The sequence below is a fragment of the Musca autumnalis genome, unplaced genomic scaffold (assembly GCF_047663935.1).
Source record: "Musca autumnalis isolate F117 unplaced genomic scaffold, ASM4766393v1 scaffold_2, whole genome shotgun sequence".
Lineage (NCBI taxonomy): Eukaryota > Metazoa > Arthropoda > Insecta > Diptera > Muscidae > Musca > Musca autumnalis.
The window spans coordinates 89,895,974-89,921,158 of NW_027411755.1; the positions used below are offsets into that span (position 1 = coordinate 89,895,974).

At 33.8% G+C, this 25,185-nt stretch overlaps 1 protein-coding gene across 2 annotated transcripts in view; it reads left to right on the plus strand.

Moving 5' to 3' along the window:
* LOC141394222 (uncharacterized) overlaps positions 1-25,185 on the plus strand; it is a 47,324-nt gene that overhangs the window by 18,932 nt on the left and 3,207 nt on the right. For both annotated transcript variants that reach the window (XM_073968224.1, XM_073968225.1), the window contains 5 exons: positions 2,406-2,555; positions 4,710-4,897; positions 8,343-8,705; positions 8,807-9,057; positions 9,380-9,617. In XM_073968224.1, the coding sequence (XP_073824325.1) occupies positions 2,406-2,555; positions 4,710-4,897; positions 8,343-8,705; positions 8,807-9,057; positions 9,380-9,617 (1,190 nt within the window). The remainder of the gene's footprint in view (positions 1-2,405; positions 2,556-4,709; positions 4,898-8,342; positions 8,706-8,806; positions 9,058-9,379; positions 9,618-25,185) is intronic.

Sequence of the window (25,185 nt, forward strand, 5' to 3'; positions counted from 1 at the left end):
AGGAGCATGGGAAATCGTAAAAAATGTAGTATACAATCTTTTGAGCAAGAACCGTTGTCCAATAGCGCGAACATATGTATACAATATGCTTAAATTTTTTGAAATATTCGGAGTCTAAATATGAACGAAAATTCATTTCTTGAATTATTTGCCAAATTATATCGAAATAGGTTCAGATTTGTTACGAATGTAACTGATAGGTTTAAGTTAATTTAGTTTAATTTCCGTTAATTTAAAAATTTGAATTGTAACGTAAATTTTTTATTACGCAGTTACTTTATTTAAGCAACAACAACTACCATGTAGAATTCTCCTCATCATTCTAGTTCTTACTTTACCTTTTATTAATGTGATTTTGTTTGTTTTTCCATAATCATGTATTTATCGTTTAGTTTGCTACTCTTGTATTTTTGCATTTGTTTGTTGTTGTAATTACGTCATTAGTGTGCTTGTCCACTTGTATTGATCTTCGCCCATTTATGTGAGTATAGTTGTTCGCTTAGTGCGAATGTGCGTCTGTGTGTTCGTTGCACAGATTCGAGGTGTTACCAGATGTTCTGGATAACTCTCGAACAGGGAGATTTTGGAATAAATACAGGTGGAATTAGCAACGGCGAGTTAGTTGTGTTTTAAGCGTTGAACTGAACAGATCGGTTAAAGAAGAGCTGCGTGCTAACTAGAGACAAGCTGTGTGCTTAGTAATTAAAGTCGGTTCCGAATAAGTGTAAAAAAGTAAATAAAGCATTGTAGAAACGTAATCTGAAACGAACCCTGTTTTATTTGGTACAAATCGTACTGGGGAATAAAACAACGTCTACACGGAGATTAGTTAAATCTAATTCCGTAACAATATTCTCGTCCGATTTCATATATTTGACGCACACAAAATTGGACAGACATTATGCTGAAGTTTGGAAAATGTAATGCAATCTAAGCCGCCATCAGTTTGAGCCTTCCTTCTCTCTCGGCGCTGTATATGATGTTGTACACCGTTATCATCTTAAGAGATGTGATTTCAGCGATTTCAATTGTATCATATCTTCAGACGCGTGTTTGCCACCCATTGTCTTTTTCCGAATATTCCGCCTTTGTTTCACTCTCGACAATCAACTAATGACAACAAGTTATGACGGGTCAAGCGATTACATATCCATTCACACATCTCCACATGTCCAAAAAATTATAAATATCCTTAATTGCAAAAAAATCTCGGGAAATTACTCGATTTGCAATTATTTAGTTGAAAAAAAAACGGTTGCTTATTCTATTTGCCTGTTGTTTTTGTTTTTCCGAGCCCCAGGCATGAAATTAATATTTTAACCCACTTAGCGCCGAGAATTTTTTTGCGAAAAAAAAACTTTAAATTTTGTATGAAAATTATGTTTTTAAGACTTTTTAACCATTTCTTAATAAATAACTTTTTTCTCCAAAACGAATAGTTATCCTGCAATCGGGCCTTCTTTTAAAAGTGTCGAATATTTTGAAGCGTAATATAGGTGTATTCTTACATGACAATACCTTGGTTTTTGATTGAGAAAATACTCTTACTACACTCCTAACAAATCCTTATCGCATATTTTAATTTTTCATAAAAAGTCGATAATTACAAAAAGTCGATTTTTTGAATTGAATGCGTTTTAGACCAAATGCGTGGAAATGCGTAGGACAAATGAAACTTTATAGACGTGGAACGACAGATAACTGACAATACTATAACAAAATACAAAACAAAAAACACAAAAATATGCGAAAATACACGAGTTTTACGTCAATTTTTGCAACCATTTTTGGTGGGGTTTAAACGGCCAGTGGCTTTAAGTGGGTTAATAACTTTCGAATTTAAGAATACGTTCAAAAATCAGAAATTTAATTTTCGATTTAGAAGGTGTGAATTCATTGTCGCGTTGTTCCTTATGATTTACAATATTTTTTATTTGTGTCATAAGTGTGGATATGGAACAATTCGACAAAAATTCTCTATAACTATTTTATTTCAACAGATATTTCTTTACCTTTTGGCAAAGATGTTCTATATACTATTACATACTAATAAATCTTGTCAAAAATATAAGCATTTTTCTTAGTTAGCTTCAAACACTTGTGACGCAAACATTAAAATGCGATTATCTCAAAACGGAAAAATGGCGTATAGAACACTTAGGCATGGCACCGATGATATGTACAAACAACACAACATTATTGAAAGATTTTCTTGTTGTAATTCCTAATTGAAAATCCGAATTTTTAAAAATAATTTAGTTCACTAATAATTTGCAAAAATTTAGTTGACTAACTGTATATATACGAATATTTATATATTTAAATTGTTATTATTAATTTGATTTATTGTTATGTCACGAGTCCTTATTAATTATCTACAATGTTTTTTTTTTAAATTTTTTTAGTCTTTACACGGTGGTCCTGGTGGGTCTCCATATCATGTCTATCCAAGTAACAACATGCCAGCTATGCGGGCTTTCCAAACAACAAACTCAAGTCTTCAATATGTGTCTACCAGTCCATTGTTGACATCTTCCAGAACTCATTTAATTAATGTAAGTTTGTTTTAGATTAATATCTACTACTATAAATATGAATGTATATTTTTTGTCATGGAAAAAATAGTAAACATAGTCCTGACCAATAAGTTATTTTTTGTTTTAATCTATTGTCAGAAATCGATTATCAAGTAATCAATTAAGGGTAAACTTCATTATCCGGGAAGCCAAAATAAGACTTTATGAATTTTCACGAAATTGCTCTAAAGGCCACATTTATTGTCCAATCTAAAATAAAATTTTACCAGTTCATTTCAGTTGCTAAAGAAATAATGCTACAAAAAATTTTGAAAATCGTCTGGATTTTAATATAGGGCCCCAATTGGCCAAATATACTATTGGAGCAATATCAAAATCTTATTCGATTTTCATAAATTCTTGAAGGATTTTTTTCTAGCCACAGGAATGAACGGCTAAAATTTTCTCATCGATTAGACAATAAATGTTGCTTTTAGGGCAATTTCGTAAAAATTCACTTTGGGCCCAATATAAATTACAATAAAAACTTTGAGGCCCTAGCGGCACGTGTTAACATATTCCGATTGTGCTCAAACGTTGGCAATCTTTAAATCTAACAAAACTAAACACTTCAGGGGTTGCCGCATAAAAATCCGACATCGACTTTTTAAAACCACCCTAATATACATATGTCCTTAATTAAAACAACAATAGAATAGCGATAATAAATCGAAAATCTCGATAATTCGTATAAGTTGTCGGTCCCTTGAAGCCAATTCCTTCTCATTTTAACCTCGCTAAATAGAACACGGTGCTCTTGAACCAAATTTAAAAGGGAGGTGCTTACACCTGGGAAGTTTTTGCGGATTCTGAAACTACAATGTTCATAGATGAGAAAAGTCAAAAAACCAAAAAAATCGTCGGAGCGCTTTTTAAATAAATCACGATTCAAGTTGACATTTTTAAGGGATTTTTAGTTTTTCACTATTTTGCTTGGAAACCGCAAGTCCTATCGAAATGGGACTAAAGAAAATGTAGCTATAAAAATTCTCTACAAGATTGACTTTAATGATATCTTCGTAGTTTTTTATCGTTATTGAGATATAGAAGTTCAAATTAGGACAATGGATAGGCTGTATCGCCTCCTTATATTACAATGTTATGCACAGTGCACCTTAACTAACTTTAAATAAAAACCGCTTACACCAGGGAAGTTTTTGCGGATTCTGAAACAGCAATGCTTATAGATGAGAAAAATCCAAAAACAAGAAAAAATCGCTGGACGGATTTTTTAATAAATCGCGATCAAAGTTCACATTTTTAGGTTTCTTTTAAGTTTTCACGATTTTGCTTGGAAACCACAAGTCCTATCGAAATGGGACTAAAGAAAATGTTGTAGCAGTGAAAATTCTGTACAAGATTGGCTGATTGATATTGTCCTAGGTTTTGCCATTTTTGAGATATTGAAGTTCAGATCAAACTTTCAGATTTTTTTCTTAGGTCTTCAGGATTTAGCTTGAAAACGGCAAATCCTTTCGAAATGGGACTAACAAATATGTTGTAGCTGTGAAAATTCTCTATTCTCTTTTTGAGATATATAAGTTTAAGTCGGGAAATTGCAGTCATGACATGGAGGCGATACAGTGAATCTTGTAGAGAATTTTCATAACTACAACATTTTCTTTAGTCCCATTTCGGTTTCCAAGCGAAATCGTAAAAACCTAAAAACCCTTAAAAATGTCAACTTGAATCGCGATTTATTTAAAAAGCGCTCCTACGATTTTTTTGGTTTTTTGATTTTCACATGTATGAAAATTATAGTTTCAGATTCCGCAAAAACTTCCCAGGTGTAAGCACCTTCCATTTAAATTTGTTTCAAGAGCACCGTAAGAAAACATCGACAATTTGTATAAAATGGCCGGTCCCTTGGATTACGAATTATCGATATTCTACTGTATATGAAACAATAGTTCTAAAGATTATTGCTCGATTAACCGGGAAAATCGATTATCACGTAACACATCCAGTCTCGAGCATCACAGATAATCGAGGTCCGAGAGCAAATTATTTATTTTGCCCCAAATACTGGTTTCAGGTGCACGTTCAAATTAGGTTTAAGATAAACTGCTTGTTAATCTATTTAGAAATCAATATCGGTATGGTAACTTTTATCTCTAATGTATTTATTTTCAGGATATGTCCCCTTTACCGGTACAAAAATCTCAAATACTTCAAGCACCCCGTACTGTGAATCTATCACGACGTTCAACAATACAAGAAACATCGTTTTCCAATCAAATTGACACCGATGCTGTTGTTCGAAAAATTCAAAATATGTTTCCCACCGCGAGTGAAAATCACATACGTTTACTTTTGAAAAAGTAAGTAGGTACATCTAGATACATATATGTATAAACAATAACTGCACATTTACCTTATTTTAACAGTTTTCATTTTTTTTTTTTTTTTTTGATTTAAACCCACCATGTCATAACAATGTGAAATATACGACTAATTATATTCACATTTTATTATGGACTTTTTATACCCTACACCACTATGTGGTAAGGGGTATTATGTGTTAGTGCATTTGTATGTAACATACAAAAGGAAGCGAGATAGACCCATAGTTCCTTCTAGGGATATACATAGAATCACTTTCTGAGTCGATTTATGCATGTCCGTCCGTCCGTTCGCAACATACAGGTCGCATTTGTTGACCGATTTCGCTGAAAATTGGGGAATACCATTTTTTTAGCCGTCGGAAGATCAAGTTCGAAGATGGGCTATATCGGTCCAAGTTTTGGTATAGCCCCCATATATATTTTCGGCCGATTTCACGTATTTTCTGTAACACACACGCTATATATGTCCGATTTCGATGAAATTTGGAATGTGTGACTGAATTTGGTCTAAAAATAAATGTGCCAAATTATATGGAAATCGGTTCAGATTTGGATATAGCTCCCATATATGTTCGCCCGATTTCACGTATGCGATGTACCAATCACGCTATATACGTCCGATTTTAATGAAATTTGGAATGTTTGACTGAATTTGGTATAGAAATAAGTGTGCCAAATTATATAGAAATCGGATCAGATTTGGATATAGCTCCCATATATATTTTCGGCCGATTTCACGTATTTTCTGTACCAAACACGCTATATATTTCCGATTTCGATGAAATTTGGAATGTGTGACTGAATTCAGTCTAGAAATAAATGTGCCAAATTATATCGAAATCGGTTCAGATTTGGATATAGCACCCATATATATTTTCGGCCGATTTCGCGTATTTGCTGCTCCAAACACGCTATATAAGTCGGATTTCATTGATATTTGGAATGTGTGACTGAATTCGGTCTGGAAATAAATGTGCCAAATTATATCAAAATCGGTTTAGATCTGGATATAGCTCCGATTTATATTTTACATATTCACAGTGGTGTAGGGTATCATATAGTCGGCCGCGGCCGACTTTGATCCTTTCCTTACTGGTTTATCTTTCTTCACTTTTTAATAATAAAAACCTTATAAATATTTATCCTTAATTTTTTCTTACACTAAAATCATGGTAGAAGAAACAAGGTAATGTAAATACTACAACAAATACAACTCAACAACAACTACATAGAAATTTGTTTTGTTTGTAATGTTAGTGTCATCGGTAAACGTAAACAAAATAAGGAAATGTCTATAAATTATTGGAATTTAATAAACTAATATTTTTTCACATTTGATTGATGGAAAACATGAATGAAAACTCGTAAGATTTTCAATTTGAATGTTTCCATATCATTCCACTAAATGCATAATTTCTCGCAAGAAGTAGAATCCTTGCAAATAGGTTTGAGGTCGCTGAGGTCGCAAATAGGTTCGTTTTTGAAATCAAAAAACACATGTTTATTAGGGGTTTACTTTTTTCAAACTTATCAAAATACCACACCATATTAACAAATGTTGTACCGCCTCTACAAGCGGTGTTTTAGTATGCGGCACGTCGTTCGGACTTGGAGGAGGATACATGTCATTGATATAAATAAGTCTTTATTGGAAATAGTTATTTTTTTTACTGATGAATATATATTTTTTTTTTCAAAAAATATCGAACATAGAAATAAATATATAAAATGTCGTATGAAATTTGACACTAACATTACACCCGAGTTCAGTCAGCTGGTTATTGCTGTTACCTTTTATTGTTCTACCATGCACTAAAATAATAAATGCTTTAAATGCTAGAGTTTGGCAATTTTGTTCCTAGTTCACTGTCTTAGTTCCGAGTTCCGTATGAGTAACGTCATACAAACTAACGTGTAAAATTACGTATACGCTGTGGTTTTCATACATACCACTATAGGCCCAATGGCAGGTTTCTGAGGCAAAAGGAAATAGTGAGTACTATATGTGTAGAAAATTTTATCCCCGTATCGATCCGAAAACTTATAGAAAAATACTTACAGATAGCGTGACACTTAAAAATTTTGATATTTTTAAGTATTGGGCTGGGCTGGGAGTAGGACTTGTCAATATGACACAAGTCGCGAAATTTGATAGTTATCTTAATCGAGTTATACCAAGCATTGAAATCTTTAATGTTCAAGATCTCTTAATTTAGTAATTGGGACTTCAAAACCTACTAAATTTAAAAGTCTTCACCTGTAATTATAATGTATTCAAAAATTGAACGCGATCGCGGTATTCTACTTCAAATTCATCAATTAATGATGGAAGTCACAATTACTATTGTATTGTATCCCAGTACGTCAAATGATCTCTGAGATTTCGGGTTTGGCTAAAGCCCGTTGTGGGGGAGGTCCCCCGCTCCCTCCATTTTTCGGTATAAAAAGTTCCTTACGATATATTTTAAGACCTAAAGAATCTACAAGCAAAATTTTATAAAATCCGGTCCAGCCATTTCAGAGGATTTATATTTCGAACATCATGGCAGAACTGAATAATTTGTAGATATATATGTATACCTGAACCGATCAAATTTTCTGGGCGTGATTCTTAATTGATCAGGATGTACCATACCAAAATTTAAAGTCATCGGATGCAAATTGTGACCTTAGTGCGGCTTAAATATAAAATCGGATAAAATCGGTTGAAACATATATACGAAAGCAAGAAATATCTATCTATATCTGAACCGATTCCTTCCAAATTTTGCAGATATATTTTTGTGCTCACTATAAACGTCAGGGCGAAATTTGAAAGGTCCAGCAGCTTCCAGTGACTTGTTGTCTCAAAAACCTGTCATTGGCCCCATAGTACATACGATGCGGACGATTGGAAATACGTAGTGAACTAGATAGTTTAATCTAGTTCAATTGACACAAGTGTTCATAAAAAGTTAGGGTTACGACAATACACACGTCGCACTAAATTAGTCTGTTCCAGTACTGCTCGAATCTACTAATTTGTACTATTTTTGGATAACATAAAGGAAAAAATATTATCGTCGTAAAAAGTAGTAGCTTCTTTCAGGTTCTGGAACAGGGCAAATGTGTACTATAAAATAGGCCACATGAAAGACTGCCATCTTGTCTGGCTGGTATGAACAGCTCGGATGTGTCTTTTTTCTTATTTTAGCGACTCGTATTTTTTAGTTTGACAGCAAACTTAATAGCCTGCTGGGCTTACTGTCCGACCTTAGCAAGATCTTGTCTGTAAAATTTCATTCATTCTTTACTGATTCGTTGTTCTATAGTAATTGTTAACATCACTTTGTATCTCTCTGTTTTATCTCTTACATGCTGCTTTTTTAAATATTTATACGGATATTTTCGAAATATGTAAAACAAATACATTTATATACAGGTATTATAATAGAGAAGCTGTTGTCATTAGTGCTTTGCAGGTTGAAAAACATCCAGTCACAATGCCTGGACCACATGTTACACCCCCAGGACAAAGACATTTGTTTCACAGCAATTCTACCGTCCATATGACACCACCAGCTCGACGGTTTGATACAGGTTCCCATTTGCGTGGTCTAGAAATGGGCAACAGCTATTCACGAACTGCGAGTCCAATAGCACCAGGTCGTCTTGGTAGTGCAATGAGTGTCAATAGTGGTAACCTTGGTCCACTGGTACTCCCACCATTCCACGGCTCGCCATGTCTGGGCGAACATGTAAGAAATTCACCGAAACCACATTCGTCTCCGAAAATGAAATTAAGGTAAAACATGATTAGAATTATATTAGTTATCCTTTTCCATCGATGTTTCACACAAATTATTAATTCTAAGTTTTTTAATATATAATTAAAACTTTTTATAGATATATGAAAATGATTTTTCCAAAGGCTGATGAAACTTTGCTATTGGATGTATTAGCAAATGCAGACAATAACGTCCAAAGAGCATCTGAAAAGGTGATATCTTTGGGATATACTAAGAAGGAATTTATCCCAAATCAAAAAGTCACACATCATTCGGATGATCAGCCAGATGAAAAGAGACATCGTGATCAACAAATTATTACAATACCGTTGCGTCCAAAAGAATACACAGAAGATGAAAAGTTAGCAAGTACGTATTTATAGCTAGTATCCTTGTTTTATTTTAAGATCTGGGGTGACTTCATCTTGGGTACAGATAAATACATATGTCAGAGCTGTTGAGCTATATACTTATAAATGAATTGGAGAAGAGTAGTGCTTTATTGAAAACCACTTAAATCTAAATACTTTTTTGGTCTTAGATCAACATATGTTTAACCAACTGTATGATAATTACAAAAATCCCACATAAAGCCGATGTTCATCTATCGTGGATTTATAATATATTATATTTTTTGCTTTAAAAAACTCATCCGTATAAACGCCTTAAATTTAATACACTTCGTTTTCAGTAAAGCAGCGTCTTCAAGAAGCGTATCCAAATATTGTAGAACATGTCATACTTATGGCACTAGAATCCGTTAATTATGTCGAAGACAGAGCCGTACAAATACTACAAATGGTTCACGACGAGGAGCAGGAGCACGCTATTGGTCAAATATGCCCTACTCACGGTTTAGCAGGAACTGATAATACATATACTTCAAAGGTTGATGTCAGAGACGGAGTAGGCCTTGCTCGTTCGACCAGGTAAGTTCATATAAAACAACAATGAGTTAATAGCAGTGATCATTATCATCATGTGACATCATTCATAATTCTGCTGTTTCCTTATTTCTTCTGCTACTCAATTTTAAATTTGCTTATTTTATTTATTTACTATAATTTTGAAATAATTTAATTCATAAATTAACAAACCATAGCCAATCTAGGAAAATCAATCTGAAAGTTGAAACCACAGTTTTTTCATCCACCGAAATGGATGTATCAAAGACGACGATGAAGAATGCTGTAGAGACTGAAACGAATGAAGATCATTTTAAATTAAACGACTTGAAACTATCATCGGTTACCATGGAAACGAAGAGTATTTTAGATCGTTACCGAAACAATTTCAATGCTGGCTCTAGCCATTACATTCGTGGAAAATGTGCATCAACTAAGTTTTGGGATAAATTGTCCCCACAATCACGAGATAAATCCTATTCCCTAAAGTATGCTATATGATCTTGTTTCTATATATATAATAAGTACTTTGTTATATTATTATTAATATTAGTATTTTTACCACCTTATGTGAACCTATAAATGTAGTGTGAAATGGCTTCCTTGTAGGTATAATTTTGAAACAGGTTTCCTTTATCGAATTTATAAATTTAACCATATTTTACATATCTATACAATTTGTCACAAATTGATTAAAAATGTGTTACTTTAAAATAAAATACAGAATAATGTAGAAACAATATGGTAGAATTTTTAGTATTAATATTAAAAACAGATTTTGTGAAAGGGATTATTGACCCCAACCATAGAATTCTTGTTGATAACTCGTATCCCCATTTAATCTAGGTCACATAAATCGAAATTTGAGTTATCATTATAATTTTGCTTTCTTTGTACTTTATTTGTATACCCAACACCATAAGAGGGAGCATAAAATTAATTACCTTTGTCATTTCGTCTGTAACACATCAAAAAGTTTGTCGGATATCCTATTTGATCAGCATAAAATTCTAAGTAGATATAAAACGGAGTTTGCATTAGAGCTTTCTTTAAGAGGATTTATTTGACGTTTGCGCTATGGAATTGACATTTGAAACCCAGTGGGTTGAAATTAAAATACAGCTTGCAATATTTAAGATGTAGCCTCCAAAGAACAGTACGTCCATTTTTCGTTATTTTAAAGGGTTAGCCTCATTATCAAACCGAAATGACTGGAATTTGGTATTTGGCTTTCGTTCAGGGTACAAACCATTTCCGAATGGTATAGAACAACGTATTGATATAGACACAGAACGCTGACTCCCGATGTCCCATTATGGCTAAAATTTGGAATTTATTCTTCTGTAGAGAGTTTCGGCGCAAGTCCACTTTTTATATATAGCCCCTATAGAACACAACGGATCTTGAGGTTCTCCTACTTTTTATTTTTGGTGAGAATATGAAAAGGGCCACAATTTGTGAGGAAATAATTTAAAAATGAAAGACCTTATGTGTAAGGATTAAGGATTGTTACATGTTTTCCTTAAAGAAATTGAAGTTTTATCAAACAGTACAAGTTGAAATTCGATCAATATCACCTGATTTTAAAACTTTAGAGCTTTTTATGGCTTAAGAATTCATAAACAAGAAATAACATCGGAATTTCGACGAAAAATAGTTGTATTATTCTGGGTTTTATGTCCCAGTGTACGGTGGATTTGTCACTATAAGTACTATAGCTGACATTTAAGCTAATTAATATTCTCCTGAGGACCTCAAACGCAGATTTAGTTATATTTTGTTCAAAAATATCAAGAATCTTTACACAGTTCCACAAGTAATCTCCGGTGCATACTTACTTTTGCTGTATAAAGTTTGGACATTTTGCGATTTTTATCCCTAATACATTTTGGTTTCAATGTTGCATACTAACTTTTGCCTTCTACATTCAATTTAGTAGCATTTCGCATCATATACGTAACGTCCCTCGAACGATAGGCTATCAAGCTAATAGTGATTCAAATATACGACAAATGATATTAGCAGCTCAAAGAGAATCTAAAAATAGACACAAAACACGGTGGACGATTGGTTGTTGTTATTTTTCGACAACTATCAAAATAGTTATGTGCATTCTCTGCAATGTGGAGACACATGACGGCTACGAGAGTTTTTAGGTGTTTCGGTTGAATTCGCATTTAAACGAATTCATCAGTCACACTTATTCTTGAGCTCGAGTCGTCATAAAATTGGGGAAGGGTTCTTTGTTTCAATACAAAGAACTAAGAGAACTGATGAGTCCAAGTGGCGTTGGACGAAACTAGTCTTCTCTGCCATCCCCAAAAGTAATCAGTTTTAATTACACCCACTTTAAACTTGTTTTTAAATTTGACAACAACAACAAATATGAGATTAAGCTTAACTTACATACAAATAGTAACTTTAATTTTATATATAAACTTACGTTTTTCTTTCAAAAATACTTTATTTAGATCAGTTTCATAGGAAAACTGTGTTTTATACAATGCAAAACCTAAAACTAATTATACATTTGCATTACACAATGTAAGGGGAGAAATATCCAAATATTGGAAAATACTTCCCTTAAGTTTTGGATTTCTTGTTTTTTATTAATTTTATTATTTATACTGGGACATGAATAAGTCGTAGCGAGCAGTATTCGTCCTCAGTTTCGCTTGCTATTGTTGGCTTCCAAAGTCTTAGCGAAGAAACTATTGTTTATTTGTTTTCTAAATAAAACAAGTTTTATTTCAGCTTTACCAACTTTATTAGTCTGTAACTCGATCAGAATAGAAAGATGCAAGATCATTTCTATGACCAGCTGGACATAAGTAAAAACATTACATTTGGTTAGAACTTACTAATACATAATAGCTGTGTATCTTTACTTACCTGAGGTTACCATTTTTACCATTTGTTACCATTTTTATCCTGCAAAGTGATCCTTAACCCCAAAAAGTGGTAAAACTGGCAGCAATTTTAAAGAGAGTGAGAGAGGAGAGGGGACATAAATGCCTTTCTCTTCTACCACAGGCTACCAGACAAATTTCTACAGGTATAAAATGGTAGAACTGATTTTTTGACATTTGTTTGACGATTATTTCACAATGAATAGAAAAATGAACGAAAAGTAGAAGAAAAGGGCGAAGAAAAAGGCAAACGCTGCCAAAAAAATTAAAAACTGTGAAATAAAAGAAGAAATTTAAATTTTTATTTATACCCTACACCACTATGTGGTAAGGGGTATTTTGTGTTAGTGCATTTGTATGTAACATACAAAAGGAAGCGAGATAGACCCATAGTTCCTTCTAGGGATATACATAGAATCACTTTCTGAGTCGATTTATGCATGTCTGTCCGTCCGTTCGCAACATACAGGGAAAATTGGGGAATACCATTTTTTTAGCCGTCGGAAGATCAAGTTCGAAGATGGGCTATATTGGTCCAAGTTTTGGTATAGCCCCCATATAACGGTACCTCCCGATTTAAGGTATTTTAAGGATCTTAGCCGTATTTGTTGCCCAAACCAGCTGTAATTTTACCTTTGAGGTTCCCAATGGCCGCGAAATTGCTCCACTAAAAATTTTCAAGATAGGTCCACGGTTCGGTATAGTCCCCATATAACGATACCTCCCGATTTAAGGTATTTTATGGATCTTAGCCACATTTTTTGCCCAAACTAGCTGAAATTTTACATTTGAGGTTCTCAATGGCCGCGAAATTGCTCCACTAAAAATTGTCAAGATAGGTCCACGGTTCGGTATAGTCCCCATATAACGATACCTCCCGATTTAAGGTATTTTAGGGATCTTAGCCACATTTTTTGCTTGAACTAGCTGAAATTTTACATATGTGGTTCCCAGTGGCCACGAAATTTCGCCACTTAAAATTGTTAAGATAGGTCCATGTTTTTTTGTAGCCCCCATATAACGGTACCTCCCGATTTTAGGTATTTTAACGATTTTCCCCAAATATGTATTATCAATGTTTACCGAATAGAAATGATTCAGAAAAAAATCTTAAAAATGGCGCTATATTCATCAAATTTCTATTATTCCTATTCCAACATATGAGTCAAGATATTTGCTTATTGACATGGATACTCTAGAAAGTAACCGTAAATTGCAGTCCATGATGTATGTGTATGACATATTAAATGATAATGTTGATGGTCCAGACATTCTGGCAAAATTAACATTCAACGTTTTGATCGAATCGTCACGAAATTTTGGGGGTTAATGGGGGTACCACAGAGGAAGAAGCCTATTGATTTTGATGATGGTCGGATAATATTCAGGGATGGGAATGGGCAAGAACTTATTTGGGGAAAAGGTCAACGTTTTATTTCAAAGCCAATATCTCTGTTTCTTTAAGAGGTATATCAAAAGCAAACCCTGGCAAGGAAAGTAGAAAATATCACCTTTACAACGATGTAAAGTAGGTTGTCGTAGGTGGTCAAACAACAGAGATGTCGCAATAGTCAGTAATGCATCCCATTTTCCGATTTTTTGTAATCACGCTACAGATCGCAATTTTGATTGGATCGTCACGAATATAGCAAGCAAAATAGTATGCGATAGGAAATATGTATGTAACGGTAAAAGGTATCCAGAAAACTCAAAAAAGTTAAACCACCATTATTCCAAAGGCCATATAGATTCAATGAATGTTCAAAGTGCATAGACAACTCATTCTCAAAAAAACCACAGATTTCGGAATTTTTGAAATTCTTTGTCATCTCAAATTAGTAGTGACTGCATTTGTTATAAATCGTAAATAAACTTTGTATGTTTTGATGAAACACTGTTTTGAGGGCCAATTGCAAGAGATTTGCACAAAAAACCGTAGTTTTTACATAATTTGTTGCCATAAATGAACAATTCATATTAAATGTTGACGATTATTTCACAATGAATAGAAAAATGAACGAAAAGTAGAAGAAAAAGGCGAAGAAAAAGGCAAACGCTGACAAAAAAATTAAAAACTGTGAAATAAAAGAAGAAATTTGAATTTTTATGTTTCTTTTTGACATTGCCACCAGATCTACCATTTTTTCGTTCCTTTACTTTTCTGGTAAAAATGTTCATGAGAGAGCAATTTTGACAGTTTTCTCTTTAACCACTTCTACCATTAAAAAAGTAAAGGAACAAAGCTAATGTATGCAAATATTAGTATGAAAGTTAAAAACATATTGAGTCACTATTAGTTGCAATCATATCTAATTTGCATAGTTATTGAGTATTTTAGAATAATTGAGTAAAAGAGTAAGATGTACATTAATCGATTTGTCGTTAAGTTTTATGGTACAAGAGAACACGAAAGTATTGGCGAGAGCAATACAATAACAATGATAACTTGTTCGTTAAAAGTATGAAGAAGCATATACAAATATTGAGAAATAGAGAAAGTAAAACGCCGTACACATTAGAGCAGTGAAGGCCACCACTCACACTAGTGCAAGTTATAATCTGCAAATGTGTGTTTTTGGCCATCACAGCATTAGAGAATTTTTGCCAGGTTAACCTTCTTTGTGAGGATTTATTTGACATATAAAAAATGGAATTGACATTTAAAACCCAGTGTGTTTGTAAATTTCTTTGAATGGCTTGATTGACTTAAATATTTCGTTGGGTGGCTTGATTGAATTGAACATTTCGTTGAGTCGGCATGGCATGATTGGTCTCGAAAATTTCGTTGAGTTGATTTATTTGACTTGCTGGGAGCGTTGACTTAGAACGACTTAACTTGTTTTTTTCCAAGGCTTGCATAGAGAAACAAGTTGTGCAGATGTATAATGTCGACTCAATCATTTACAATTAAACTTTGAGAAATGCTTTCATGTGACTTTTCACAGAAAACGAGATCCAATGCATAATACTTTTTGTCTAAATTCTGCAGAAATTCAAAACCTAAATGAAATTGAAGATGTGGGTGTAATCTTTGATTACAAGTTATCTTTTACACCTCATATTGACAAGATAATTCCCAAAGCTTATTCTATGTTTACGTTCATTAGAAGGCATAGCAGAGATTTCAAAGACCCCTATACGTTGACCCCTATATACCTCAATGGTTAAGTCAAGGTTGGAATATTGTGCGATGATTTGGAATCCACGTAGTGCGATCAATGTTTACCGAATAGAAATGATTCAGAAAAAATTCTTAAAAATGGCGCTATATTCATTAAATTTCTATTATTCCTATTCCAACATTTGAGTCGGATATTTGCTTATTGACATGGATACTCTAGAAAATAGGCGTAAATTGCAGTCCATGATGTATGTGTATGACATATTAAATAATAATGTTGATGGTCCAGACATTCTGGCAAAATTAACATTCAACGTTTTGATCGGATCGTCACGAAATTTTGGGGGTTAATGGGGGTACCACAGAGGAGAAGCCTATAGATTTTGATGATGGTCGGATAATATTCAGGGATGGGGAAAAGGTCAACGTTTTATTTCAAAGCCAATATCTCTGTTTCTTTAAGAGGTATATCAAAAGCAAACCCTGGCAAGGAAAGTAGAAAATATCACCTTTACAACGATGTAAAGTAGGTTGTCGTAGGTGGTCAAACAACAGAGATGTCGCAATAGTCGGTAAGCATCCCATTTTCCGATTTTTTGTAATCACGCTACAGATCGCAATTTTGATTGGATCGTCACGAATATAGCAAGCAAAATAGTATGCGATAGGAAATATGTATGTAACGGTAAAAGGTATCCAGAAAACTCAAAAAAGTTAAACCACCATTATTCCAAAGGCCATATAGATTCAATGAATGTTCAAAGTGCATAGACAACTCATTCTCAAAAAAAACCACAGATTTCGGAATTTTTGAAATTCTTTGTCATCTCAAATTAGTAGTGACTGCATTTGTTATAAATCGTAAGTAAACTTTGTATGTTTTGATGAAATACTGTTTTGAGGGCCAATTGCAAGAGATTTGCACAAAAAACCGTAGTTTTTACATAATTTGTTGCCATAAATGAACAATTCATATTAAATGTTGACGATTATTTCACAATGAATAGAAAAATGAACGAAAAGTAGAAGAAAAAGGCGAAGAAAAAGGCAAACGCTGACAAAAAAAATTAAAAACTGTGAAATAAAAGAAGAAATTTGAATTTTTATGTTTCTTTTTGACATTGCCACCAGATCTACCATTTTTTCGTTCCTTTACTTTTCTGGTAAAAATGTTCATGAGAGAGCAATTTTGACAGTTTTCTCTTTAACCACTTTTACCATTAAAAAAGTAAAGGAACAAAGCTAATATATGCAAATATTAGTATGAAAGTTAAAAACATATTGAGTCACTATTAGTTGCAATCATATCTAATTTGCATAGTTATTGAGTATTTTAGAATAATTGAGTAAAAGAGTAAGATGTACATTAATCGATTTGTCGTTAAGTTTTATGGTACAAGAGAACACGAAAGTATTGGCGAGAGCAATACAATAACAATGATAACTTGTTCGTTAAAAGTATGAAGAAGCATATACAAATATTGAGAAATAGAGAAAGTAAAACGCCGTACACATTAGAGCAGTGAAGGCCACCACTCACACTAGTGCAAGTTATAATCTGCAAATGTGTGTTTTTGGCCATCACAGCATTAGAGAATTTTTGCCAGGTTAACCTTCTTTGTGAGGATTTATTTGACATATAAAAAAATGGAATTGACATTTAAAACCCAGTGTGTTTGTAAATTTCTTTGAATGGCTTGATTGACTTAAATATTTCGTTGGGTGGCTTGATTGAATTGAACATTTCGTTGAGTCGGCATGGCATGATTGGTCTCGAAAATTTCGTTGAGTTGATTTATTTGACTTGCTGGGAGCGTTGACTTAGAACGACTTAACTTGTTTTTTTCCAAGGCTTGCATAGAGAAACAAGTTGTGCAGATGTATAATGTCGACTCAATCATTTACAATTAAACTTTGAGAAATGCTTTCATGTGACTTTTCACAGAAAACGAGATCCAATGCATAATACTTTTTGTCTAAATTCTGCAGAAATTCAAAACCTAAATGAAATTGAAGATGTGGGTGTAATCTTTGATTACAAGTTATCTTTTACACCTCATATTGACAAGATAATTCCCAAAGCTTATTCTATGTTTACGTTCATTAGAAGGCATAGCAGAGATTTCAAAGACCCCTATACGTTGACCCCTATATACCTCAATGGTTAAGTCAAGGTTGGAATATTGTGCGATGATTTGGAATCCACGTAGTGCGATCAATGTTTACCGAATAGAAATGATTCTGAAAAAATTCTTAAAAATGGCGCTATATTCATTAAATTTCTATTATTCCTATTCCAACATTTGAGTCGAGATATTTGCTTATTGACATGGATACTCTAGAAAATAGGCGTAAATTGCAGTCCATGATGTATGTGTATGGCATATTAAATAATAATGTTGATGGTCCAGACATTCTGGCAAAATTAACATTCAACGTTTTGATCGGATCGTCACGAAATTTTGGGGGTTAATGGGGGTACCACAGAGGAGAAGCCTATAGATTTTGATGATGGTCGGATAATATTCAGGGATGGGGAAAAGGTCAACGTTTTATTTCAAAGCCAATATCTCTATTTCTTTAAGAGGTATATCAAAAGCAAACCCTGGCAAGGAAAGTAGAAAATATCACCTTTACAACGATGTAAAGTAGGTTGTCGTAGGTGGTCAAACAACAGAGATGTCGCAATAGTCGGTAAGCATCCCATTTTCCGATTTTTTGTAATCACGCTACAGATCGCAATTTTGATTGGATCGTCACGAATATAGCAAGCAAAATAGTATGCGATAGGAAATATGTATGTAACGGTAAAAGGTATCCAGAAAACTCAAAAAAGTTAAACCACCATTATTCCAAAGGCCATATAGATTCAATGAATGTTCAAAGTGCATAGACAACTCATTCTCAAAAAAACCACAGATTTCGGAATTTTTGAAATTCTTTGTCATCTCAAATTAGTAGTGACTGCATTTGTTATAAATCGTAAGTAAACTTTGTATGTTTTGATGAAATACTGTTTTGAGGGCCAATTGCAAGAGATTTGCACAAAAAACAGTAGTTTTTACATAATTTGTTGCCATAAATGAACAATTCATATTAAATTTTTTACAATTTAGTTTTTGGCTTATCTTTCCTTTAGCTACCGCTCTCAGAAAAATTTGAAAACTTTACCACAGATAGTACTTTTTGTACTGATTTCATTGTATATTATTTTCTTCTAGGAAATGTATAGTTCCCGAGATATGGCCATCTGAAGTTCCGAAAATTCCCTTGTTAAAGGCCGACAACTTAGAGAAAATTTTTCAATTTAAAAGATATTTTGTTCCCGTACCCTAGATTTGCTCCTGCCCATAGGAGAAAGACTTAAATCCCCTGCTGATGGCCGGCTAATTAGATAAAAATGTAAAATTAAAAAAAAAATCCGATAGGGATAGCTAAAGAAAAGAAGTTCCTAGTTTTTTTTTGCAATTCTTTATTTGTCTAACTGTCTGCCAATTTTTATAAATAAAAGAAAACTTTGTATAAATATTGACAGTCTTGAATTTGTATTTCAATGATGTGATTGAGAGAACCAAGCGTAGTTTTCATATTCGTTTGCATACAAGTTGCAGTTAAATTTCGCAGCTGCTGACAAAATGTTATTACCTGAAATAACTGTGGGAAATACGTCAGGACATGAAGTTAGATGAAGTTAGATTTTGCTCTTGCTTTGCTCAACTTACTTGGGAGTGCTTTAACTCTAATTCGTAAATGCCTGGCAAACAGCGCTCCACAAAGTTCACATAGTGCATGGAAAATGTTATAAAGGATTCATTCCGATATGTATCAGACCAAATATCTGCGGTAAAGCAAAGTAAAACCATAAGGCGAGAACACAATTGATTTTTTTTTGCTTTTTTTTCCGCCTCACTTCAAAGCGCAAAAGTGAAATTGTACTGTTTCAATAGGAAAGGCCACAATGAAGCGAAGCTTCAGGCCACAAAGTTAAAAATTGTTGAACTTTTGAATTCTTCGCCTGGCTTCATTTTTGATATTTCGTTTCGACATTCAATTTGATATAAACACGAGTTTAATCTGAAAAATAGAATTTGGCTTTAATTTTTTTGTTCGGTACTAATTATTTACGAACAATTCATATTAAAAAATTGAATTTTATTTGATATATTGAAATAATTATGTTTATAGAGCCCATGAAGTTTACGCTTCGATTTGTGATACCAAGAAATAGAGTTGGGTAATCTAGTTCCTAGTTCCTTGTACTAGTTCCAGAACGTATGAGTAACATCATGAAATATAACGTGTGATGTTAAGTATACGCAGTTTGTTCAAAGGAAAATGTGGGCCATTGGAACTGCGAAGTGAACGAGATAGTTCCATATAGTTCCTTTAGCACAACTCTACCAAGAAATAAGCGGTCTAGTGAAGAAATAAGCTAAGCAGGAAAATTAAGCTAAGAGCTGACTGTGTTCTCACCTTTATTTCCGATGATATTTGCTCAAAGCAGGCTTCGTAAATGACATCTATTCACAATTCCCCATACACCATTTCGTAAAAACTCGTAGAGCATCAGTTCCGAACTCAGCTCTCCTTCAGGTCTTTCCTGAAAAGAAAATGGAAAATTGAACTATTAAGCGACTGCAATTGTTCTTTACAGTATCGAAGAAAACCACAAAAAACCAAAAACCAATATCATTTACTTATTTGACAAATTCCTAAACATTCATTATTTTCCGTCGATCGCCTCCACATCGCTACATATCTAGATTGTTGAAATTATTGTAATTTTACATTCCACGTTTTGTCTTCGGTTATACGGTAATACGTCCCCCACCTCTCTCGAATTGGAGGGAGGCAAGGCAAGCGATTATTTGCTTTTTTTGATGTATAAAAATTTCCACTTTCCACACACTAAGAATAAATAATGAAATAAAAAGGATTTTTAAAAGGGAAGAAATGAATTTGTACTCCTCGATTCTCAGTGTTCAGTGAGAAGCCGTAAATTTATTTTTTACGGTACTGATATATGAGGCCTACAATAAAACGTGGACCTATGTCCATAATTTTTGTTGGAGATGTTTCGTGATCACTAGGAACCCTAAATGACAAATTAGAGCTTGTTTGGTCTGCAAAAAAACGCAAAAATACTTGAAATCGGGCGTAGGTAATGTTATATGGTCAAAAAATGTTTTGGTCAAAAATGTAGATAAAATCCTCAAAATACCTTAAATCTGGTGGTACCGTTATATGGGGCCTATACCAAAACATGGACCTATATAGCGCATCTTCGAACTTGATCTGACTATAAGCTTATATAAGCTGGACAAAAATGCGTCATTATAGTCCAAGTTTTTAGTGCGGCTCTTATATTTTAAACGTATAACCCTGAAAAAATTTGTAGATAAAGTTATTTCCAAATATTTTGTCATAAATTCTGATTCTATTATAAACAAGTAAGAAAAGCGTTAAGTTCAGCAGGGCCGAACTTTTTATACCCTCCATCACGAACTGTACTGAAGTGAATACCAAAAATACCAAAAATTGGGAGATATCGTCCTATGGGGGCTATATGAGGGCGTGGTCCTATACCCACAAATTTCAGACGAAAAGTTGTATATCCTTAACGAAGACTAATTACCAAATGTCAGTCAATTCGTTAGGATATTGAGTTCACAACGTTCAAAGTACCGAAAATCACAACCTTCAAAACACCGAAAATCGGGAGGTAAGTTCTATAAGGCGTGGACCTAAACCAACAAATTTCATATTGAACGTTTAATTCCCCAAATGAAGACCAAATACCAAATTTAAGCCATTTCGATGGATTAATGTGGCCACAACCTTTAAATTACCGAAAATCGGGAGGATCCGTTCTATGGAAGCTATATGAAGGTGTGGACCTATACCTACAAATTTCGGGAGGAAAGTTTTGTACACCCAACGAAGACTAAATACCAAATTTCAGCCATTTCGGTGTGATAATGAGACTAAAACCTTCAAAATACCGAAAATCGGGAGATATCGTCCTATGGGGACTATATCAAAACGTGGACCTATGTAAACATTTTACGGTAGAAATGTTTCTTAGCCTCTGGGAACACAAAATACAAAGTTATAACCGATTCTGTGGCTAAATGGGACTAATACATTCAAAATATCTTAAAGTGACGCGTACTATATGTGGGGCGTTATATGTTAGACCTCGCCAAAACGTGGAACTATATAAACAAACATTGGTAGAAACGTTTTTTAGCCTCTGGAAACACAAAACACCAAATTACAACCGATTCGTCCTTAAAGCGACGACGCGTCACTCGTCACTTTGTATGGGGGCTACACGAAAACGTGGACCTACATAGCCCGCTTTCAATACCAAAAGTCCTACGTACATATGTATAATAGATTTTACTAAATTTCATCCACCTACTTCAATCCGTTCGGACGCTAGAGTGATTTCCACAGACAGACAGACATGGCTATATCGATGTAGATGTGTGTCCGTCCGTCCGTGTGTCCGTCTGTCCATTATAAATTGTAATCAAACTCCAGGTCGCAATTATGGACCGATCGTCACGAAATTGGGTGTGGAGGTCGGTTTCGCATCAGAATAGATCACTATTTTATTTATTTTTTTTCAAAACTATTCCCTAGCCAGGCAAAATCTAATTTTCAACGGTTGCAAAATATCTTTCATTAAGGTTTGCGACATTTTCTGAGTATTTCAATCATGTTAAACTACTCTAGAAGTGGTGACTTAGCACACGCCGTTTGGACTCGGAGATAAGCTGTTCCATATCATTCAGCGTTGTCCCCTTTGGGATGTTTGTGAAACACTTATTATGTTATTATTTAAGCTTGGTGTGATACGGTACCAGAATCCACAAATTTACTTCTTATAATAAGTTTATTTGTTCCATAACGAAATTTTGATATGTGGAAAGCTAATTCCCAGGGGTAAAGGTGTAGGGTATTGATTGCATGGTCGGCCCCGTCCGACTATAGCCTTGGCTTTCTTGTTTTTACACTATTTCCATAGAAATTTGTATGGGACCAAAGTTCAATTTTCACAAAAATTCTCCAAAGGCCGCATTTATGGCCCAATCGAATAAAAAACTTTACCAGTTCATTATTGTGGCTAAAACACGATGTCTACAAAAATTTATGTTGATCGGTTAACGATAATCCGTTTCTCCATAGTACACAGTACTACAGGCCACAATTATTTTTCAATCGGTGAAAAAACGTAACTAGTTCATTGTTGTGGCTAAAAAATGAATCCTACAAAAATGTGTGAAAGTCGGGCGAGATTTTGAAAAATAGAAAAAAATCAAAATCCTGGAGAAAAGTTAATATTTTGAAGATTTCAGAGAAAAAATGGTATGTCTTTTAAGGAAAATTTGAATTTCCTAAATAAATTTTCTTGTTTACATAAATTGGCTCTATTATTTCGCATAAATTTTTACAATCCCAAACATATCTCAGCCTCCCTAATACAACGTCGAAGCATGTTGGATGTAATTATAATAAATGCAAATTGTGCCATAACACCCACTTTGTAGAAGTGTTTCAGGGTCGTTTAATCTGTTGTATCGATTTTGGTTCAATCCGAAAAACATCAGTGTGTATATTAGGGTTATAACTTTTACAATCTCGTATCCCTGTATCATAAGATCTTAATTATAATTTTCTATATGAACTTTTTTGATAAACTTTTGAAGTCACTATAAGCAGATATAAGCTTTGGAGCCACACGAATTTACCAAAATGGCATAACCTTTGGTTTCTCACTAAATTGATCATTTACTCAAAGAGTGACACATCTCAAAAAATCGAGTTTCGAGAAAAACACGTTTTAAGTTGGCGATTGAAATTTGACTTTCCAACTTGAAACGATTATTGCACAAAAACTAAACTAACTACTTGGACCGTATTTCGCAAACAGTTAGCCAGATATCAGTGCGTAATTTCTGTGTAAGATCAATCATGATTTGAAGTGTTTTAGTGCTTCATAAACTCCAAAAACGTTTGTGTTGAATTATACGAAACTCGTAGTAATTGAGCTGTAACTCGTCGAGTTTTAGAGATATCAGCATGAAAATTTGACACAAGATGAAGTAGAAGTCGTAGAAAAAATAAAAATTGCTAACTCAGAAAAGGCATTTTTTGAGTTATGCCACTCTTTGAGTAAATGAGCGATATCATAACACATATCATTTTATATCATATATAATTTCATTTCATTTATCATATCATATAAAAGTTGTTGTTGTTTCGTTGTTGTTGTTTCGTGTAGGACCTTTTCGAATATTTAAGTGGAATAAAAGTTATTATAGCCAATAACAGGCAAAAGGTCATTCATTCGTGCCACAAGTAATATTTTTTTTTTTTTTTTTCAAAATAGTCTGGCTTAATCCCATTGTTGTTGTTTTAATATTTTAAAACAACTATTTTATTAGTGGAAAAGATTTGGCATTGTTCGCCAAGGGGTAAGGCAGGGAATACTATAGTTTCGATCCACGCCACTGGATCTCATCAGTTCCCTTGTTTCTTGTTTGTGGATATTCTCCACCGAAGTTATTTTTCAATAACTTCTTCAACAAGAAACTTTTTATACCCAAACATCAATCGTCAGCTCGAAGTATAAAGGTAAGCGAAGAAAAAAGTTCAATGAGAAGTTTTTCCTTGGCAACCTCATACAACTCCGACGAAAGTGTCTGCGAAAACAATTCAAACCTCTTCCACTTGTATGTGTCGTCGAATTTAGACGAATGCACACACCAAAATTTTGGTTGGTCTGCTTTACAGCAAAAACAACACACGTCGTGCCAGTGTCTTCAATTTGAAGCATTGTGGCGTTTTTTTATTGGGATAGCGTTTGCAATTTTGTTTTTTCAAAATAGTCTGGCTTAATCCCATTGTTGTTGTTTTAATATTTTAAAACAACTATTTTATTAGTGGAAAAGATTTGGCATTGTTCGCCAAGGGGTAAGGCAGGGAATACTATAGTTTCGATCCACGCCACTGGATCTCATCAGTTCCCTTGTTTCTTGTTTGTGGATATTCTCCACCGAAGTTATTTTTCAATAACTTCTTCAACAAGAAACTTTTTATACCCAAACATCAATCGTCAGCTCGAAGTATAAAGGTAAGCGAAGAAAAAAGTTCAATGAGAAGTTTTTCCTTGGCAACCTCATACAACTCCGACGAAAGTGTCTGCGAAAACAATTCAAACCTCTTCCACTTGTATGTGTCGTCGAATTTAGACGAATGCACACACCCTTGGCGAACAATGCCAAATCTTTTCCACTAATAAAATAGTTGTTTTAAAATATTAAAACAACAACAATGGGATTAAGCCAGACTATTTTGAAAAAACAAAATTGCAAACGCTATCCCAATAAAAAAACTCCACAATGCTTCAAATTGAAGACACTGGCACGACGTGTGTTGTTTTTGCTGTAAAGCAGACCAACCAAAATTTTGGTGTGTGCATTCGTCTAAATTCGACGACACATACAAGTGGAAGAGGTTTGAATTGTTTTCGCAGACACTTTCGTCGGAGTTG